The sequence below is a fragment of the Hippocampus guttulatus genome, chromosome 6 (genome assembly GCF_054856545.1).
Source record: "Hippocampus guttulatus isolate MCC_2025c chromosome 6, RoL_Hgut_1.0, whole genome shotgun sequence".
Taxonomy (NCBI): Eukaryota; Metazoa; Chordata; class Actinopteri; order Syngnathiformes; family Syngnathidae; genus Hippocampus; species Hippocampus guttulatus.
The window spans coordinates 23,453,223-23,469,207 of record NC_141266.1 but is presented as its reverse complement, the minus strand read 5'-3'; the positions used below and the strand labels follow the sequence as shown (position 1 = coordinate 23,469,207).

General features: G+C 41.5%; 2 protein-coding genes across 4 annotated transcripts; both read left to right on the top strand.

The window, feature by feature from the left end:
* The first annotated feature begins 46 nt into the window (after nt 1–46).
* LOC147204247 (neuronal growth regulator 1-like) lies at nt 47–6,352 on the top strand. Of its 2 annotated transcripts, none has more exons than XM_086112723.1 (8): nt 47–1,607; nt 1,686–1,847; nt 1,928–2,068; nt 3,825–4,064; nt 4,140–4,175; nt 4,463–4,599; nt 5,784–5,848; nt 5,945–6,352. In XM_086112723.1, the coding sequence occupies exons 1-8, from the start codon at nt 1,580–1,582 to the stop codon at nt 6,018–6,020; spliced, it is 885 nt and encodes a 294-aa protein (XP_085968849.1). In that variant the 5' UTR covers nt 47–1,579; the 3' UTR covers nt 6,021–6,352. The 2 variants fall into 2 exon arrangements, with proteins under 2 accessions (XP_085968849.1, XP_085968848.1); XM_086112722.1 differs by having other exon boundaries at nt 5,778–5,848.
* A 597-nt stretch (nt 6,353–6,949) lies between these two features.
* cd4-1 (CD4-1 molecule) lies at nt 6,950–15,621 on the top strand. 2 transcript variants are annotated; one of them, XM_086114482.1, is made up of 10 exons: nt 6,951–7,118; nt 8,775–8,887; nt 9,681–9,737; nt 11,793–11,850; nt 11,928–12,086; nt 12,150–12,305; nt 12,891–13,136; nt 13,322–13,708; nt 14,748–15,112; nt 15,183–15,621. In XM_086114482.1, the coding sequence occupies exons 4-10, from the start codon at nt 11,799–11,801 to the stop codon at nt 15,459–15,461; spliced, it is 1,644 nt and encodes a 547-aa protein (XP_085970608.1). In that variant the 5' UTR covers nt 6,951–7,118; nt 8,775–8,887; nt 9,681–9,737; nt 11,793–11,798; the 3' UTR covers nt 15,462–15,621. The 2 variants fall into 2 exon arrangements, with proteins under 2 accessions (XP_085970609.1, XP_085970608.1); XM_086114483.1 differs by lacking the exon at nt 15,183–15,621 and having other exon boundaries at nt 6,950–7,118; nt 14,748–15,136.
* Nucleotides 15,622–15,985: the final 364 nt, after the last annotated feature.

Sequence of the window (15,985 nt, the reverse complement as noted above, 5' to 3'; positions counted from 1 at the left end):
CCCCCCTCATTTCTCACCCTGAAAAAAAAAAAAAAAAAAAAAAAAGACAAAAGTCAACTCCTTCGTCGTCCTTCATCCGCTTTCGGTTTTGCAATTTCATGTTAGACGTTATCCATTGAAGTGACGTGTGAATGAGGAGGAGACTTTACACAAATTAGATGTGTGCAGAATCTCAGCTCGGTTGTTTACTAAAGCACGAAGAGCAAAGCCGCATTATTTATTTATTTTCAGTGTGGTGGAAGTTGGCGTACAACTTTCCAAAGTGCTGCTTTCTTTTCAAGTTGCGCCTCCTACAGTGTTTCACATCCTCGCAAGTCTCGCGGAGTGAGCAAAGATTTGTGCCTCCGAATTAAACCAAAGTCCTGTATTCACAAGTGAGGCTGCATGATTGAGACACTTGAGAACGAGTGTGGACAACCTCAAATGTTTTGGCTTCTCTGCTGTTGTCTAATTTGTGGGATGGGACTCGTTTCGCCGCGCTTCCACAATGAGATAAAATGGTTTAAAAAAAATGTCACGCTTGAATTGATATTTTCTGGTCACGTTCACACGACAAGAATTTTGTGCACGAACCACATCGGCGACAAATTTTTAGTCTTGCTTGTGTCTGTCAGTCATGAGCCTTTGACTTAATTTACCTACGACAGTCTTAATCATCGAATACTTGTCATCGATTATTTTTATTTTCAAATGAGATTTTACAGATTTTTCTGTATTTATGAATACATTTCAAGAATGCCTCAATGTAAATGCGTATTTTCTTGCCTTTTACACCTATTTAGCTCACAGACAAGGAAAAACTTTTAACAGCAGTAGAGAGAGGCGATTATACGAAGACAGAAAAATAACTTTGGTCACAGAGTTTAATTTCCCTGGGTGTCCCACAATAAAATTAGGTGGTTTCCAAAATGATAAAAAGCCAACAGTTATCCTTTGCCAGGTCAAGCCTACAAAATTTCATCACATTATTTTCTTCTGTGATTTTGCTCATTTCTGCCAAACCTTATTTGGTCATGGCATTTTTTTACCTGATAGTTGCATTTTCAAACATATTTCCATATTTTTTTGTATTTAACACATTTGATTCAAAGGGTGCCTTGAGAGGCACATTCATTGTAGAAGGGGGAAAAAAATCTAATTTTAATCCTTCCAAGTGGAAATTCAGATGAGGATGTAAATTTGAATCCCTTTTTTAAAATCATGTATTTTCTAATTGGGGGATTAGTTTTCATTTCAAAATTATTTTTAAGGTTTGGCTCAAAAATAAAGGGAAAAACAATTAATGTTATATATGAGTTGTGTTTTATTTCGGCACTTTCAACATCCCAGAAAAAAATTAACGAGTGCTTCAAAATATGACAAACATTCTCCAGTCACAAGCCTACCAACTTTTTTTTTTTTAAATGAGAACAAGAGAGGAAGGAAATAAAGATGCAGCTGCGTGGTTTTGGAATCCGCTCTTCTTATCTCACACAGAAGCTCTGTGTGGCACATCGATCCCGGATTTAAAACTACACTTTCACTTTTAAACATTTTTTTTTAGCTTTCCCCCCCCCCCCTCAAAGGAGAAATTTCTCCCATGAAGACCATCCGATGGCTTCCACTGGGTGAGTCACTGTGTGCGTATGAACACCATATAATCATACATTGTGTGACGATATTGATGCAGTATGTTCTTTCCGCAGTGCTTGGCGCTCTGCAGGCTGCGGCCGAGCTCTTCCACGCCAAAGCGGGCCAGGGGACCGTCATCAAGTGCGGGCTGGACAACTTCGCCACCAGGCTGGAGTGGTGTCGCGGCAGCCACGTCCTCTTCAGGGTCAACAGCAAAACTCGCATGCTGCAGAGAGGTATGTCGTGTGTCGCCGCCCCAAAGAAAAAATTACAAATCCAATTACTTATTAATTCTTCGTGTATTGTTTTCTGCCAGGCACCAGTAACATCGCAATGAGGTCCAAACAGAAGCAGGACACCAATTTGCAGATCTCCGTGGTGGAGGAAGGTGACGCCGGAGAGTTCACATGCGTGGTGGACAACAAGGAAACAGTGCACACGCTTGCCGTCGTCTCGGGTGAGCACTGAACTGCACACAGACAGGAGGGTGTTTGGGAGTTGATGGACTTGAATGTCAATTTTTATAACAACAATTCAGGCGACATTTTTTTATTATTTTTTTTTCTGTTTGTTTGTTTGTTTTGTTTGTTTGTTTATTGAACATAAAACATATATACAGTAATAATTTGACAGAAAATAAGGTAGATAAAAAAAGAAAGAAATCAATCTTCATACAACACAGTTATGTTCAAGGGAGTAGGAAGAAGTAAAAAAACTTATCTAGTCTTACCCCGTTATGTGATTGTATCTAATAAATCATTTTTATATCAATCAGAAAAGAAAAAAGTAAGAAGAAAGAAGTCTCCATTAAGGCTCATACTTTACCCTTAACCGTGATATTTTTACAACTTTTGGTTTGTATCGGGATTATATACTTCCACACCCTGACACTCTTGTGTCAATTTTCTCTTGTATTCATAATGGATATTTATATACCTTTCTCTATTTATCAACTTAGTTCTGATTTATCATTATATTTAATGTTTTGAATTTATCATTTCAAAACATTAAATATAATGATTGTCATATATTGTGATATAATGTCAACGGTGACGTAACAGATTTCTGTCATTGAAAGGTGTATTTTTTTTAACAGCCGAACAGAAGGTCGTCATTGTTTCACTATTAATACTTGATTAAACATTTTGGGTATTTTTGTTTGGTGGTGCGCCGTAAGATTTTCCATCGTTAAAATGGGTGCCGTTGCGCAATCAAAGTTCGAAGTCACAATTAAATTAAATAATCTGCACGGTTCCTACAACGACTGATTTTTGAAGTCTTCATGAATATGTGATTTGCTCAATATCCCATATTTTCTGAATCCTTACATTGTAATTTGGAGGAAAGATTTTTAATCCGCAAAATTACCAATGAATATGAAAAAATGGATTTATCCACATTCAGAATTTGTAAAATGGAAAAGGATCCGTCCAAAGCACAACAAATGAAAGACCTACATTGTCATTGGAATAAAGTGTGTGTACTTTTGTGAGGGATTTTTTTTTTTTTTGACCAGGCATTTAATTCATTTCATTTTTCCTCTTTTAATGACGATTTTTACCCATGGTGGATTTTATTATATATATTTTTGGAAGGCACAATGTTTAAACTCATCCGTTGTTTCCAACATGATAAAAATCCATCCCAATATATAATGCAATCAGAATCTTCATTTTAATCGAATTCACGATACCTAGTTCGATATATACGATGTGTGCAATAAGTTTCACACAATTGTTATCATTTTAGTTTTCGAAAACGTTATTGCGACGTCAATGTGTGGATTCTCTCCATATTTCCCTGACATGCTAAAAAACAAATGTCACATCAATTTATATTGATACCGCATTTTCAAATTTTTTTCTTTAAAAAATGGAAATTAAAGTCACACTTCTTGTCCACAGTTTTCCACGTATTTGATCTATTCTATATCAAAATTTGAATATAAATGTGGTTAAATTTTTAATTAGTTTATCATTCCATTGGTTGATTTATGTGACTTTGAATTTCATTCTTTGGTTTAACTTGCCATTTAAAATGTTTTTTCAGCAATTTATTACAAATGTTAATAATAAGTGACAGTTTATCTTTCAATGTCAATTACATAAAATTCTATCCCGAACAACCGTGGATGCACACAGGCAACTCAAGGGACGAACAATCCGAAATCTGGTGTTGTGAGTCAACGATGCGATTTCTACGGTTGTTTCCAGTGTCGGTGGACCCTCCGGGTAACGACCTGCGCCCAGGCAGTGTGGCAATACTGCGGTGCCGCGTGGCCGGGCTGCCGTCGGACCCACGGGTGGAGTGGAGTCGACCCGGCGATGCTCGTCGATGGGATCGCGGCCTGGCTCGCCTTGAGCCGGTGGAGGCGTCCCATGCTGGGAAGTGGCAATGTGTCTTCCACCACGATGGGGCCCACTACATGGAGGAAATCGAGCTTAGCGTGAAAAGTAGGACGTAGGAATCCACATCATTTCTACCGAAAGGACACTTTTTAATCAATCTGTTTGTTTTTGTCCTCGCAGAAATGTCCATGACAACCATCTCCCCAAGTGCAAAGGGTAACTCGAACTTTCATGCATAAAATGTCCACTGTGGTAACCGCTGTCCCTGGTTGAAGTGAATGTTTCTAGGGGGGAAACAATGCATTAAAATGTCTTAAAATCAGCCTTGCAGAAGTCTCCAAAAATGTTAACGGGAACAGTCTCATATCAAAATGAATCTTCTTAAACATATAAAAAAAATAAAATCCAGTCTGACTCCCGCAGTACGACTGCACAATCGTGATGGCGGAAACAAGGTTGTGCTTTTAGTTAGCAGCTACTTTGTTGTCTGGGCTGATTTTCAGGTTATCCGTCCCCTGGCCCCATCATGGCGGCGCTTCCCAAGGTGGGCTTTTGGCTCGTGGCCTCCGGTGGCAGCCTGCTGGTGCTCCTGCTGCTCATCTTGGTCTTGATTATGTCTTGCCGCATCCGAAGAAGGAAGGTCAGAACACAAACATGGCCAACCTGCCAGCATTATTTTATTTAATTTTATTTTTTCTAAATGAACAGCATTCTTGTTCCGATTTGGACATGATTGATTGAGAGATGAGAAGACCATGTTCTTAACTTCAGCTTTCTTGTCGGGGTTGAACGTCAAAATACTGTTTGTCATCGACTGCGGCACGATGGAAGCTATGTTGAGCACAATTATTCTATGTCATTGATATTTCGGCACAGTCCAGCAGTCTGCGCAAAATAGCAGTCCAAATTATTTTTTTTCCCCTTTCCTTCCCTTTGATGATCATAAACATCCATGGCAGCAAACGAGTCAACTATTAAATGTTGTGGGTCTGTATTTTATAGAGGTATGACCTCAGAGATTACTATGTGCCACGATCAACCTCGTGAATAAAAATAGCTCAAATCTTCTATCCATATTGAAATTTGTTCTTTTCGTAAAAACTAAAATAGTACTCTGCAATCTTGTATTTTTTTTTTTTCAAACATGCAGTTCAACACAATTCAATCATGATTTCAAGCTTTACCCGTAAATTTGCTGCCCTGTTACATCTGGTGTGTGCACCTTGGCCACCAGGAGGCAGTATTTTACATAGAACAACACACCTGCAGTAATATTACCTTTTTTGTTTTACTGAGGATAAAGAATATATGCCTGTGAATATTGAGTATGCTCTGTCTGCATGTGTTGCTACCGTTTGTGTTCAGATCTAAATAGTTTAGAAGTACTGTAATAATTGACGCCAGTGTTGTTGGCCTGTCCATGGATTTCCCCATCTCGCGTTAGCATTAAGCGAAGCGGACTTTGTAAGCCAATGTTTGTTAACTTAAGTAAATGCACAATGTGTATTATGGTAAGTTTCTTTTTTTTGTGCTTTTTTTTTTTTTCTTGACTGTTATGGGCTGCTTGTTATTACGTTAGCCGCCACGAAAAATCGCCTTGCAGCTCGAAAAGCGTGTCAGTAAAAGAGTCCTCTCTGTGAGAAGCACGACTTCATAAAAGTGTACTTACTGCGAGGTTAAAGAAAACTGATGAGTTGCTACCAAGCTGTTTTGAAGAGTGACATCACAAGTTCACAAGGAGGGAGCACCCCCCCCCCCCTCCAAAAGCTCAAGAATTGTTTTTTGTTTATTCCCCCCCCCCCCCCCCCCCCCCCCCAGCTTCAGAAGAGATTCCTGCAGATGAACGCCAGAAAACCGATGAGCGGCCGCCAATACTGCCAGTGTCGTTGGTATTTCATCTCCGTCTTATCCCCGAGCACTCACTCGGCACATTTGGCAGCCACCGCTGTACTAATTAGTGCAAAAACCTCCCGTCTTTATCACAGCCCGACAGCTGCCGTGGCACCACGGCGGCCGGACACGACGAAGAAGAAGAAGCCGCCCGCCCTTCCGATGTGCTGAAAAGGCGACTGAAGGAAAATAAAGAAAAAAGATGACGTGAGAGAGAGAATTAGTAAGACAATGACGAGCTGAATATAAATTGAATCGATGAATTTAGTTCCAGCGCATTTTGAAATACGAGCTGCTTTGATGCGTTTTATCCCTGTGAGTCATTTTGACGCAACTTCTATTTTGTTATTTTTTTAAAGATATACTTTTCTTTTTTTTTTCTGTTCCTACGTTGCAGTTCACGTGAAAGGTTTGACATCTGTGTTGTACATCGTCTGTAAATATGACTCTGGCTATGTCGGAGGCAAACTTCAATAAAGCAATGCTTATATCCGTCTTCTCAATGCCGTTCGGTGACTTGAAAACACATTGCGTCGGGTAACGTCGGGTAACGTTTCCCCACAACTGCTGCAGTCGGTCACGAGAACACAGGTGCGCTCACATGAAGCGAAAACCACCAGCACATCCCAAATTTCAATCTAAAGAGGCCGCGTGCTTAAACAAAAGAGTGGAGAAAACGAATCATTGATTATTGTCACTGCCTCCACATTTCGATGAAACTTTGAATTATTTGGGGGAAATGAGTGGAAAACTGACTTGACGCCATGGTTCTAAAATGTGATTTAAAACTTTTGAGGTTTTGTTTTGTTTTTTTAAAGAAACACCAAAGTCTCTGTAAAGTTGATCCCAAATTCATTTTTATCTTTAAAATTGTCATTTTATATATAATGTAATGTAATGTCTAAAATACCAATTTGATGCAATGTGTATTTCTGTTTTATACATTGCGGAATGTATTTATCCAATATCAAGTTGATCCGACACTCATTTCTTTTGTCTTCATTCAACTTCCAAAACTTGTGTAGAGTAATCCCATGAGAAACTGATGGCTTTCTGACTTCCTGTGTGTGTGTGTGTGTTGAGTAGACACCTGCATGTGTCCTCAGAGCTGCGCTGAGCGCATCATCAGACACCCACATGGTGTCTTCCGTCGCTCTCCATTTTCATTGTTCTTTCTCTCCCCTGCACTCATTGTTTTGCAGATGACTCGGGGGCGAGGCTGGCTACGCCTTGGACGGATCACCCGTCAATCACAATGACGACATCCAAGTAAGTGTTCTCAAATAGTTTGGACTTTCCAGCATTTACATGGAGCGGCGCCCTGTGAATTTGATATCTGGGCCTTGAATGGAGAATTCATTCAGCGTTTCGTGCTGCCAAAATCACGTCTTACAACTGAAAGAAAAATGATGAGTATTTTTGTTTTGTTTTTTTTGGGGGGGGGGGGTTTAGAGGTGTTTGAATGTCATCTTTGTCTTAAAAACGCTGAACAAAAACTTTTGGGGGGGTCGAGTAAAATCGCTAATATCGAACAAATTGGATTGAAAATGCGTACTTCGGCTTCTCCTTAGACCCCCTTGAGCCAGACAATTCACCAGTTTGTTACCTAAATGGGGGCGTTTTTCATTAAAAACAACGGGATTACCTTTTCATGGCTTCATAACGACGTGTGTGTGTGTGTGTGGAGAGACACAAATGAACACAACGTGCGTGTGCGCGAGCGTGTCGGCTCTCATATTCGCACCTGGGGTGTCGTTTCCATTTGTGCAAATTATCAACAGCCAAAGTCGTGTCGGATGATGTGATTTTCGACAACAAAATCAGCTTGTGTACACGCAGTGGGCGACTCAACGTGAAAACAGACAACAAAATGATTTGGGCTGACATTTGCCGAATGAGGGGCAAAAATCAGTATGTCGCTGCCATTTTTTTTTCCCGCATGGAATTTTGTAGAGAAAAAAAAAGCACTGTAATTAGAAATGGGGCTGCTAGTTAGTTTTTCCTGGAATACAAATGCAAAGTGTGGTCGGTATGGGCGGGACGTGTTCTTTCTAACCTCATGCAGAAATCCAGAGGGACTGGAAGCGTCACAGAAAAGTGTCCTTGTTAGAGGACAGCAAATTATGCAAAAAGCACTAAAACAGTTGCACATGTGTTTGGCGAAGGTCAAATTAAGTTCAATTTTTTTAAGTTTTACTTTCATCCTGAAAGTTGACTTTGTGAGGAGTGCGGAGCCACTTGTTGCCAGGCAGACTTTGTAGGGCAACAGCCACGACCACCAGACAAGGGAATGGGACCGGTCGACCAATGCATTTTTTTTTATTTTTTTTTTAAATTTAACACACATTAGTGCAGTGTCAACTCAACCTATGAACTCAATTTCTTTTTCTGTGCTTTTCGGTTAAACTCCTCCCCTGGCCATGATCCCAATCCAATACTTCTTTGTGACCACACACCCGGTGCAATATGTTCATTCACTTTATCACTTTCAAGTGTATCCCTCAAGGAAAATGTGATCCCACACACTGTAATGATGTGAAGAAGAGACATGATTAAGCAAATATGCAAATTAGACCGCTCGATGCCACATAATGAATCCTGCGAGGGATATGCCCCCATTATTACAATTATTCTTTTTTTTTTTTAAACTATATTTACATACAGTTTGTAGCAGTCACACTTTTGCCCTTAAGTTTGTGGAATACTGATTTTAAAAAAAACATATATATTTAATAGAATACAATACATGCTGATTTATATAGCGCTTTCACATTTAAAATTATTTTATTTGTCTAAAATATGTTTAGAAAAAAAACCCAACAACCCAATTGCGGTGGTAATGTGAAATGTCATCACGAGTGAGTAAGAAGATGACTAATATTGTGACGTGGCGATTAATTAGCGATTGTGCGCTTCTGTTTTCAGACCAATCACATCCATGCGCGTTGGGGGAAGGTGCAACAGCAACTCCACCGCCAGTCAAAAGTCATTCTGTGATCACTCCTCAGCGCTCGATAACAGAGTCGGCATCGATAACTGTAAGTACAGCATACTCATTTGACGCGTACTGTCAGCTATTTAAGACGCTTCTTTACCGAAGAAATATCGCAGCATGAATGTACAGTTCACAAAGCAGCGCCCGATGTAAGCTGAGAACACCATTTGGTAAATGAGCAAAATATATTTTTGGTATATTTCCGTAATGGTTAATACACCATTATGTAAAATATAAAATATCGTCTTTTTTTGTTTGTTTGTTTGTTTGTTTTTTCAAACAAGAAAATGGCGCAATCCCACCAAAATTGAAAGAGTCCACATTGCTGTCGTGTCAGATGGTCTGTTTCTTAATTCATATTACCGGTATATTATTTCTCCCTCCTGGAAGTTCTTTTCAACCGTTCTTTGCTTTTTTTGTTTAAAAAAAAAAACAAAAACTTTGTTCTATTATTAAACAGCAGCAAAATGAAATATTCTGCAGGTTGACTCGTATTTCAGTCCAATCATTCTACATATCGTTAGCCTAAAAACATACTTGCTGAAAATAAATAAATAAAAACCCAGAAGAGTCCAGTTTCCTCGAATTAGCCTTTGCGGATGACTATGACCCGGATCACTGTGAATCCGCACTGAACAAAGAAAAAAAATACAACCTCAAGCAACCACATTGGTGCTATTTATTGATTTGGTGAAGTTAAAAATGGCTTAGGCCATTAGGCGAATATTGCATAGTATTTCATGTAAAAATCACTGGTCGTGTTGTTCGTAGAACATGTTAAGTTTCAGATGAAAACAACCAAACATATATGTTCTGTATTTATTCTCAATGCACAGCGGAAGGCAGCATCAAGCTGAAAGTGCATTGGTGACCTTCATCGCTCCAACCACGTAGTAAGTACATCTCGGCATGCATCAACAGAATAATGACAACTGTAATCATGCGGCCTTCTCAAATGCCTTCTCATTATCACAAACATGGCTCCACGGTGTTGTTGTTGCTGCTGTTGCTGTGTGGCATGGCATAACGCACATGCACGTTTCCCAAGGGAGATAAAATGGCAGTTGGTAAATCGGGGAGGCACGCGCTGCTATTTGCCCCCCCCCCCCCCCAAATGAATGTCGATGTGACTCAAGTGTATGTGTTCAGCTTGTGCCTAATTGCTGTGGTGAAAAATAACACAACTCCACTTTATTTATAGAGCGCGTTAAAAACAACCATGGCTGCATGCACAATGCCGTACATTAAGTAAAAAACATCTGACATATAAAAACAAAGAGTGGCTAAAACCTGAAATTGATCACATGAAAAGAGTCTCATTGATGTAATGATTATTCGCATAGCGGGGAAAGGAGATTCTATGATTTCTGCCCAAGGGGCAGCAAAGACAATGTGAACAACAGGGGTTCTAAAATTGAACCCTGTGGAACACCAAACGACAGTGGGGCAGAGTAGGACTCGGAGCATCCAATGTTAACACCAAAAGACCTATCTGCCAGATAGGACCTAAAGTCAATTGCGGTTGAGATCTTGATTGATTAATTGAGGTCTTGCGATCTTAATAAGCAGGAAAAAAAACCCCAGACAGCAGCAACTTGGAGGAACGTGAACCAGGAACAGCAACAGATTTGGGAGCAGTAAGATACTCTCTATTCATAGCCCTATTAAGAGGGGTTTTTTTTTCTTCCAATCCAAAAATTACACCAGCTTCTAAGATTCATAAAGCATCTGTCTAATCTGAATAAACCCAACCCCTTTTTGCATTTGTAGTTCTAGCAAAGAGTGTGAGTATTTTTGGTCCGCTTTTTGTGGCCCATATTATATTCGGCGCACCTGCATTTTTCATTCCCGATCCAATGGAAAATGTAGTCTTTACAAGAATCAATAGAACTTTTAACAACCCCGCTCAGAGAAGTTTAGAGAGGAGCCTCGAGCGCAGTCTCCGTGTGCTGTGGTTTCCTTTCGCGCGAGGGAGAGATCCGTCTTTCTTGGAAGAGACGAGGTGTGGGAGGAAGCACAAGAGAGGGGCGAATCAGGATAACAATCTTAACTAAATCAAGGCCCGCCACAAGCCTCGGCGAACGCGCATGTAAAGCCCGCCGCGGGACGCCCACTCTCCACTGTCGGCGGCTTTTTTTTTTTTTTTTTTAATCTCTGCTGAGTTCCTCAAATCTAAGACAACCATAAAAGGCGTCACTTCCTCCACGTCCACACCCGCCACTATGTATTTTGCACTAAAAGGAAGAACTAGGAATTAAAGAAAAGTTTTTTTTTAAATTTTGAACTGTATGAATGTATTACCAAAAATAAGAACAAAAAATTGATGCAATAGTACACAAACAGAAATACTTGCAAAAGAAACACATGGAAATAGTTTGATTATGCCAACACGGCAACTTATCAGGACCATAAAGTATGACAAAAAAAGGTTTGTATACATTTTTTTTGTAGTTTTTCATTTAAATGTTCATCTTATAGTTTGAAAGTTGACCACGTCCGTGCGTTTGAAGATTAGTATACCAACACATACACATAACAATACTCAAAAGCATATATTCTTTATCCTCGCTAAAAAAATAGTCATATTTTTGGGGGGGCGGGCGACGCTGAGAAGGCAGGACCTTCAGGACAGTGATGATACTTCCAGACTCGACGTTGTCCCAGCGCATTTCTGAGGCGGGGCAAACCTGAACAAACAGAGAGCGAAATGAACCAATCAGCCAAGAGCGGATGTGACGCATCTTCTTTTGAAATAAATGCTTCCATCTGGCGTGAGGTGCTGAGGTTTTCATGATTCTCTGTGTTTCTGGTAACAACATTTGAAATAGATTTTCATTCTGAATGAAACAAACTATCTTCTCTCTCGCGCGTCCTTTTTCAATGTGATGAGGATGGAATACCAAGACTGTATATGTATACTATGTGTGTTTCCCTCTTCTCTTTTACAGGCCGGCATGAAGGTCATCGTAGAGATGCTCGTCCTGGCCGCGCTCATGTGGACACCAAGTAGGTTACATGTGAGGACCGATGATTCCTGTCCGCGCTTGCTGTATGAACTCGCTTTGGGTGCATGTGTGACACAGGCTGCGAGAAGGTGGTCTACGTCAAAGAAGGAGACACGGTCACGCTGAGGCTGGATGGACTCGAAGCCAATAGCAAATACTTGTACTGGTCCCACCATAGCCTCCAACCAGGCTGGCTGGCCTGGCGGCATCCCCTGAGGGGCTGGTCCTTCACTCAAGGTGCGCTTTTGCTTTGCTATGAGGGGAAATTCAATCGGAAGTTGTTATCATCTTTGTTTGCAGATAAGCGCTGGGCCGGCAGGTTGTCCGTTTCCCAAGATGCACTGAGCATCAACGGAGTCAAAGAGGACGACTTTGGCACGGTGGTCTTTTCCAGACTGTCCAACCTACATGCTGAAATCACTCCAATGAAGAGCTTCACAATCTCCAAAATCACAGGTGGGCTACCAGACTGTTGCAAATCGGGACGTTTGAGACCACTTTTTCAGGATTCGGTATTGACTCTTGAGTACTCACTGATACCAAGGACCGATACCGCCAGTATGATTTGATACATTTCAACAAACACAAAAAAACAGATCGGGGCGGCCCGGTGGGCGAGTGGTTAGCGCGTCGACCTCACAGTGCAGACATGACTGCACTGGGTAGCTTCTTCAGCCAGAGACTGTTACACCCGCGCTGCAAGAAGGAGAGACCCCGCCGCTCGTTCCTACCGACTGCTGTCAGGCTGCTGAATAAACATACGTGAAAACCTGTAACCATTGTAAATAGCACAGCCACCTAATGCTGCATATATGCAGTCGCATATATGCTTATATCTATATTTTATTATCTTATATTTATACAGTATTGCATTCTGTGCTGTGTACAGTTCTTTTCTGAAACATTTATTTTGTGCAATGAAACACTTTATCCCCACCCCGCCCCCAATTTTGCTGCTGTAGACTGCAAATTTCCCCAGTGTGGGACAAATAAAGGTTATCTTATCTTGTCTTATCTTACCAAATATCTCGATTTCCCCAGTGTCTGTCAGCACCAAATACACTGTTCTGGTGTCCCATGAAGTCGTGACGCTCTCCTGCCACGTGGACACTCCTCCAAATCACCGCAAGCCGGACCTATACTGGTTGAATCCGGTGGGAGAGAGGATTACTCCGAGCGGAGGACAATTCCGAGTGGCTGTCACTCGCCGAGACAACGGCCGGTGGAGCTGCGTTGTCGTCAAGGATGATGGGGAGGACACGGCCTCGCTTTTCATTACGGTTCTCGGTCAGTCACCTTTGCTCGATTATTTCGCTGCTTCTTTTGACATGTCATCGGAAACATCAGTAGCTTGTACAAGACATTGATTTTTTTTTTAATGTCAATTCTGCATTCTGAATTTTAATTTTTTTTATTTTTCATGCTCATGAAAGTGCTTCTGAGCTTCCATTCTTTCTCCCTCCTTTTCCCAGACCTCTTACCAGCTCCTGAGTTTCCTCTGTACACCTCGGAGCAGTCGTCTCTCAGCATCCCTTGCCCTTTTGCCTTTAACGTCTCCTGGGAACAATTCCAATCCAGGAAGGTCAAGAAAGTGAGCTGGTGTTACGTTCCAAACCTATTCTACCATCCCCTCCTCATAAATCCACAGATGATCCTGGTCTTCTCCCCAAAGGATGCGGAACAGGGCTGGAGGTCAAACACGAGCCGGGGAATAGGTTTTGTGTCATACCTCCAAAAGGGTGGCTTGATTTTAAGCAAAGAACAATGGGGAGTAGAGGACCGAGGAAACTACTGGTGCAAATTCAAATTTGGCAACGGCAACTCCCTGAGCAGGACTGTGAGTGTTGAGGTGCTAAGGGGTAAGTCGAGAATGGCTACTTCATACATGTTGACCAATGTAAAATGCTTTTTCTTTTTTTTTTTTCATGTCAAATGCATTTGAAAAAAACAATTCAAATACAATTCACTCGTAAATTCCAGACAAAAAGATGAAAAAAAATACCTGTCCAAATTAGCTGGGGGAAAAACAGATTATCCAATTGCAAAATAAAAGTCTTTTTTTTGAGGGGGGGGGGGCAGGAAAAAAGCCTAGACGGATTTAGAGAAGCTTCACCAGAGCTAAATGGAAATTTTTCGCCTGGGTCAGAGCCAAAAGTCCAAATCTTTGGGGGAGACCTTTAACTTTGATACCCCTGCAACACGAAACACTTGGCGAAGTCGAGTGCTGCAATAGGATCATTATCATTGTAAGAAGCGTGATCATGACAATTAGAATAACAAATAATAACTAATTATAACTTGTTCTTTTTTTATTATGTGTAATGGTAAAAATACAATTCCAAAATATTGTCTATATTTTCAAAGCCCACGACGATGCATTAACTACAAAACACCAATGACAATAATAATAACGCTAAAAGCAATACAATAACTGTAAAACAAAAATGACATGAGTCATAATTTTATAATCATCAAAACAATACATGTAAAAAAATAATGTAAATAGACACAGTGTATAATTTAATAAAAATAAAACAATGATAACAATAATATCTTCTTTGTATTGGTAAAACTACATGATGAGAATAATGGGGTGGCATCTGGGTGGTTCTCAGAAAGTACGGTGCCGAAGTGAGAGCCCAAAAATGAACTTGAAAGTTCAAGGCCGGGTCAGAATGATAATATGTTGTCAAATCAAACTTTTTTGTGATGTGCTATGAATAAATAAAGATCGTTCGTAAGAGGCGATTGAATGTTGTGGCAATCCCTTGTTTCATATTGGAGGGCTTGCAAGCGGCAGTAAAACAGGCCAAAATACACATGGGTGAGAAATATATGTGGCGGGCTGGGGTAGCTTGAAAGTAAACACGATTTGCGACTTTCTGTTGATCCACCTAGTCGTCTCCTCCGCGGGATTGGTGCTTCACAGTGGCCAGAGCGTCAATCTGACCTGCAGCCTTGGCAAGGCCTTGCCCCGAGACCACTGGGTCAAGTGGTTCCCACCCGAGCGCTCCGCCGCACGGTCTCTGCTCAGCTTCGGCCGTCTGGACCCCGCGCAAATCGTCCTCGCTGAAGTGGGCCCGGACGACGGCGGCAGGTGGAGGTGCGAGCTGTGGCGTAACACCACAAGGCTGACGTCGGCTGAAATCACCTTGGCCGTCAGCCGCCAGCTGAGTGCGTGGATGCTTGTGAGCATCGGCGGCGCTGCGGCCGTCATCGCCGTTCTTCTCCTGCTTATTTGCATCACCTGGAGACACAGGCGGGTAAGAGAAACACAATTTCTCTGAAATGTTTCAAGAATCATTGTCCTCTCCCTTGGTCTGTCTGGCTCAGTCGAACACAAGACGCCGGCGACATCGCATCTGCCGCTCCAAACAATACGTACCGACATCCGCTTCCCGTGGCCGTGACACAGCGCCACTCCCAGGGGCCCACCAGTCTGAAGGATACATGGAGTGTTTTCCTCAAAGAAAAAACATGTTCAAACAGACGTCTCTTTCATATTGTCCCCATGCGTCCGTCCGTCTCTGTTGCAACCCCAAGCCCAAAGTAATTCAATGTGAGATATGTCCCGCGGCGTTTCAAAATAAGCGCGAAATGCGAGTTACATAGTGTGCCGATGCTAGCGGATAATGTCGCGGAGTCCTTGGAACTGTAATGTAAGCTTGATGCATCGCAGCACATTATGCAAACACAAAGACATTTTGTTGGTGTTCTGTTTTTCCGACAAATAAAACGTGTACATGCAGGCTTTTGCATTGGACAGTGACAATTTGCGTGTTTCTGATTTATCCATCCATCCTTTATTCATACCGTCTTGTCCTCACATTCATACCTAAAATAAAGACAACATCAACACGTTTTTCAATTATAGGAGGTAGCCGGAGAACCTTGAAAAATCTGAAGGATAAAAGCTAAGAAAATGCCCCCCCCCCCCCCGGGGGAACTGGTTTGGGCTAATCTCTTTCCAACTTTACAGGGAGCACTTTTCAGGGATCATGTTCAGGCCCCCTAACATTTTCACCAGGGTGAATGCACTTGCAAAGATTTGCTGGTTCCTGAGGTCCACTTAAAATGTGATGCAAAAAAAGCTAGGGAATGTAGTGTCATGAATGTCCACCCAATTTCGCATTGAG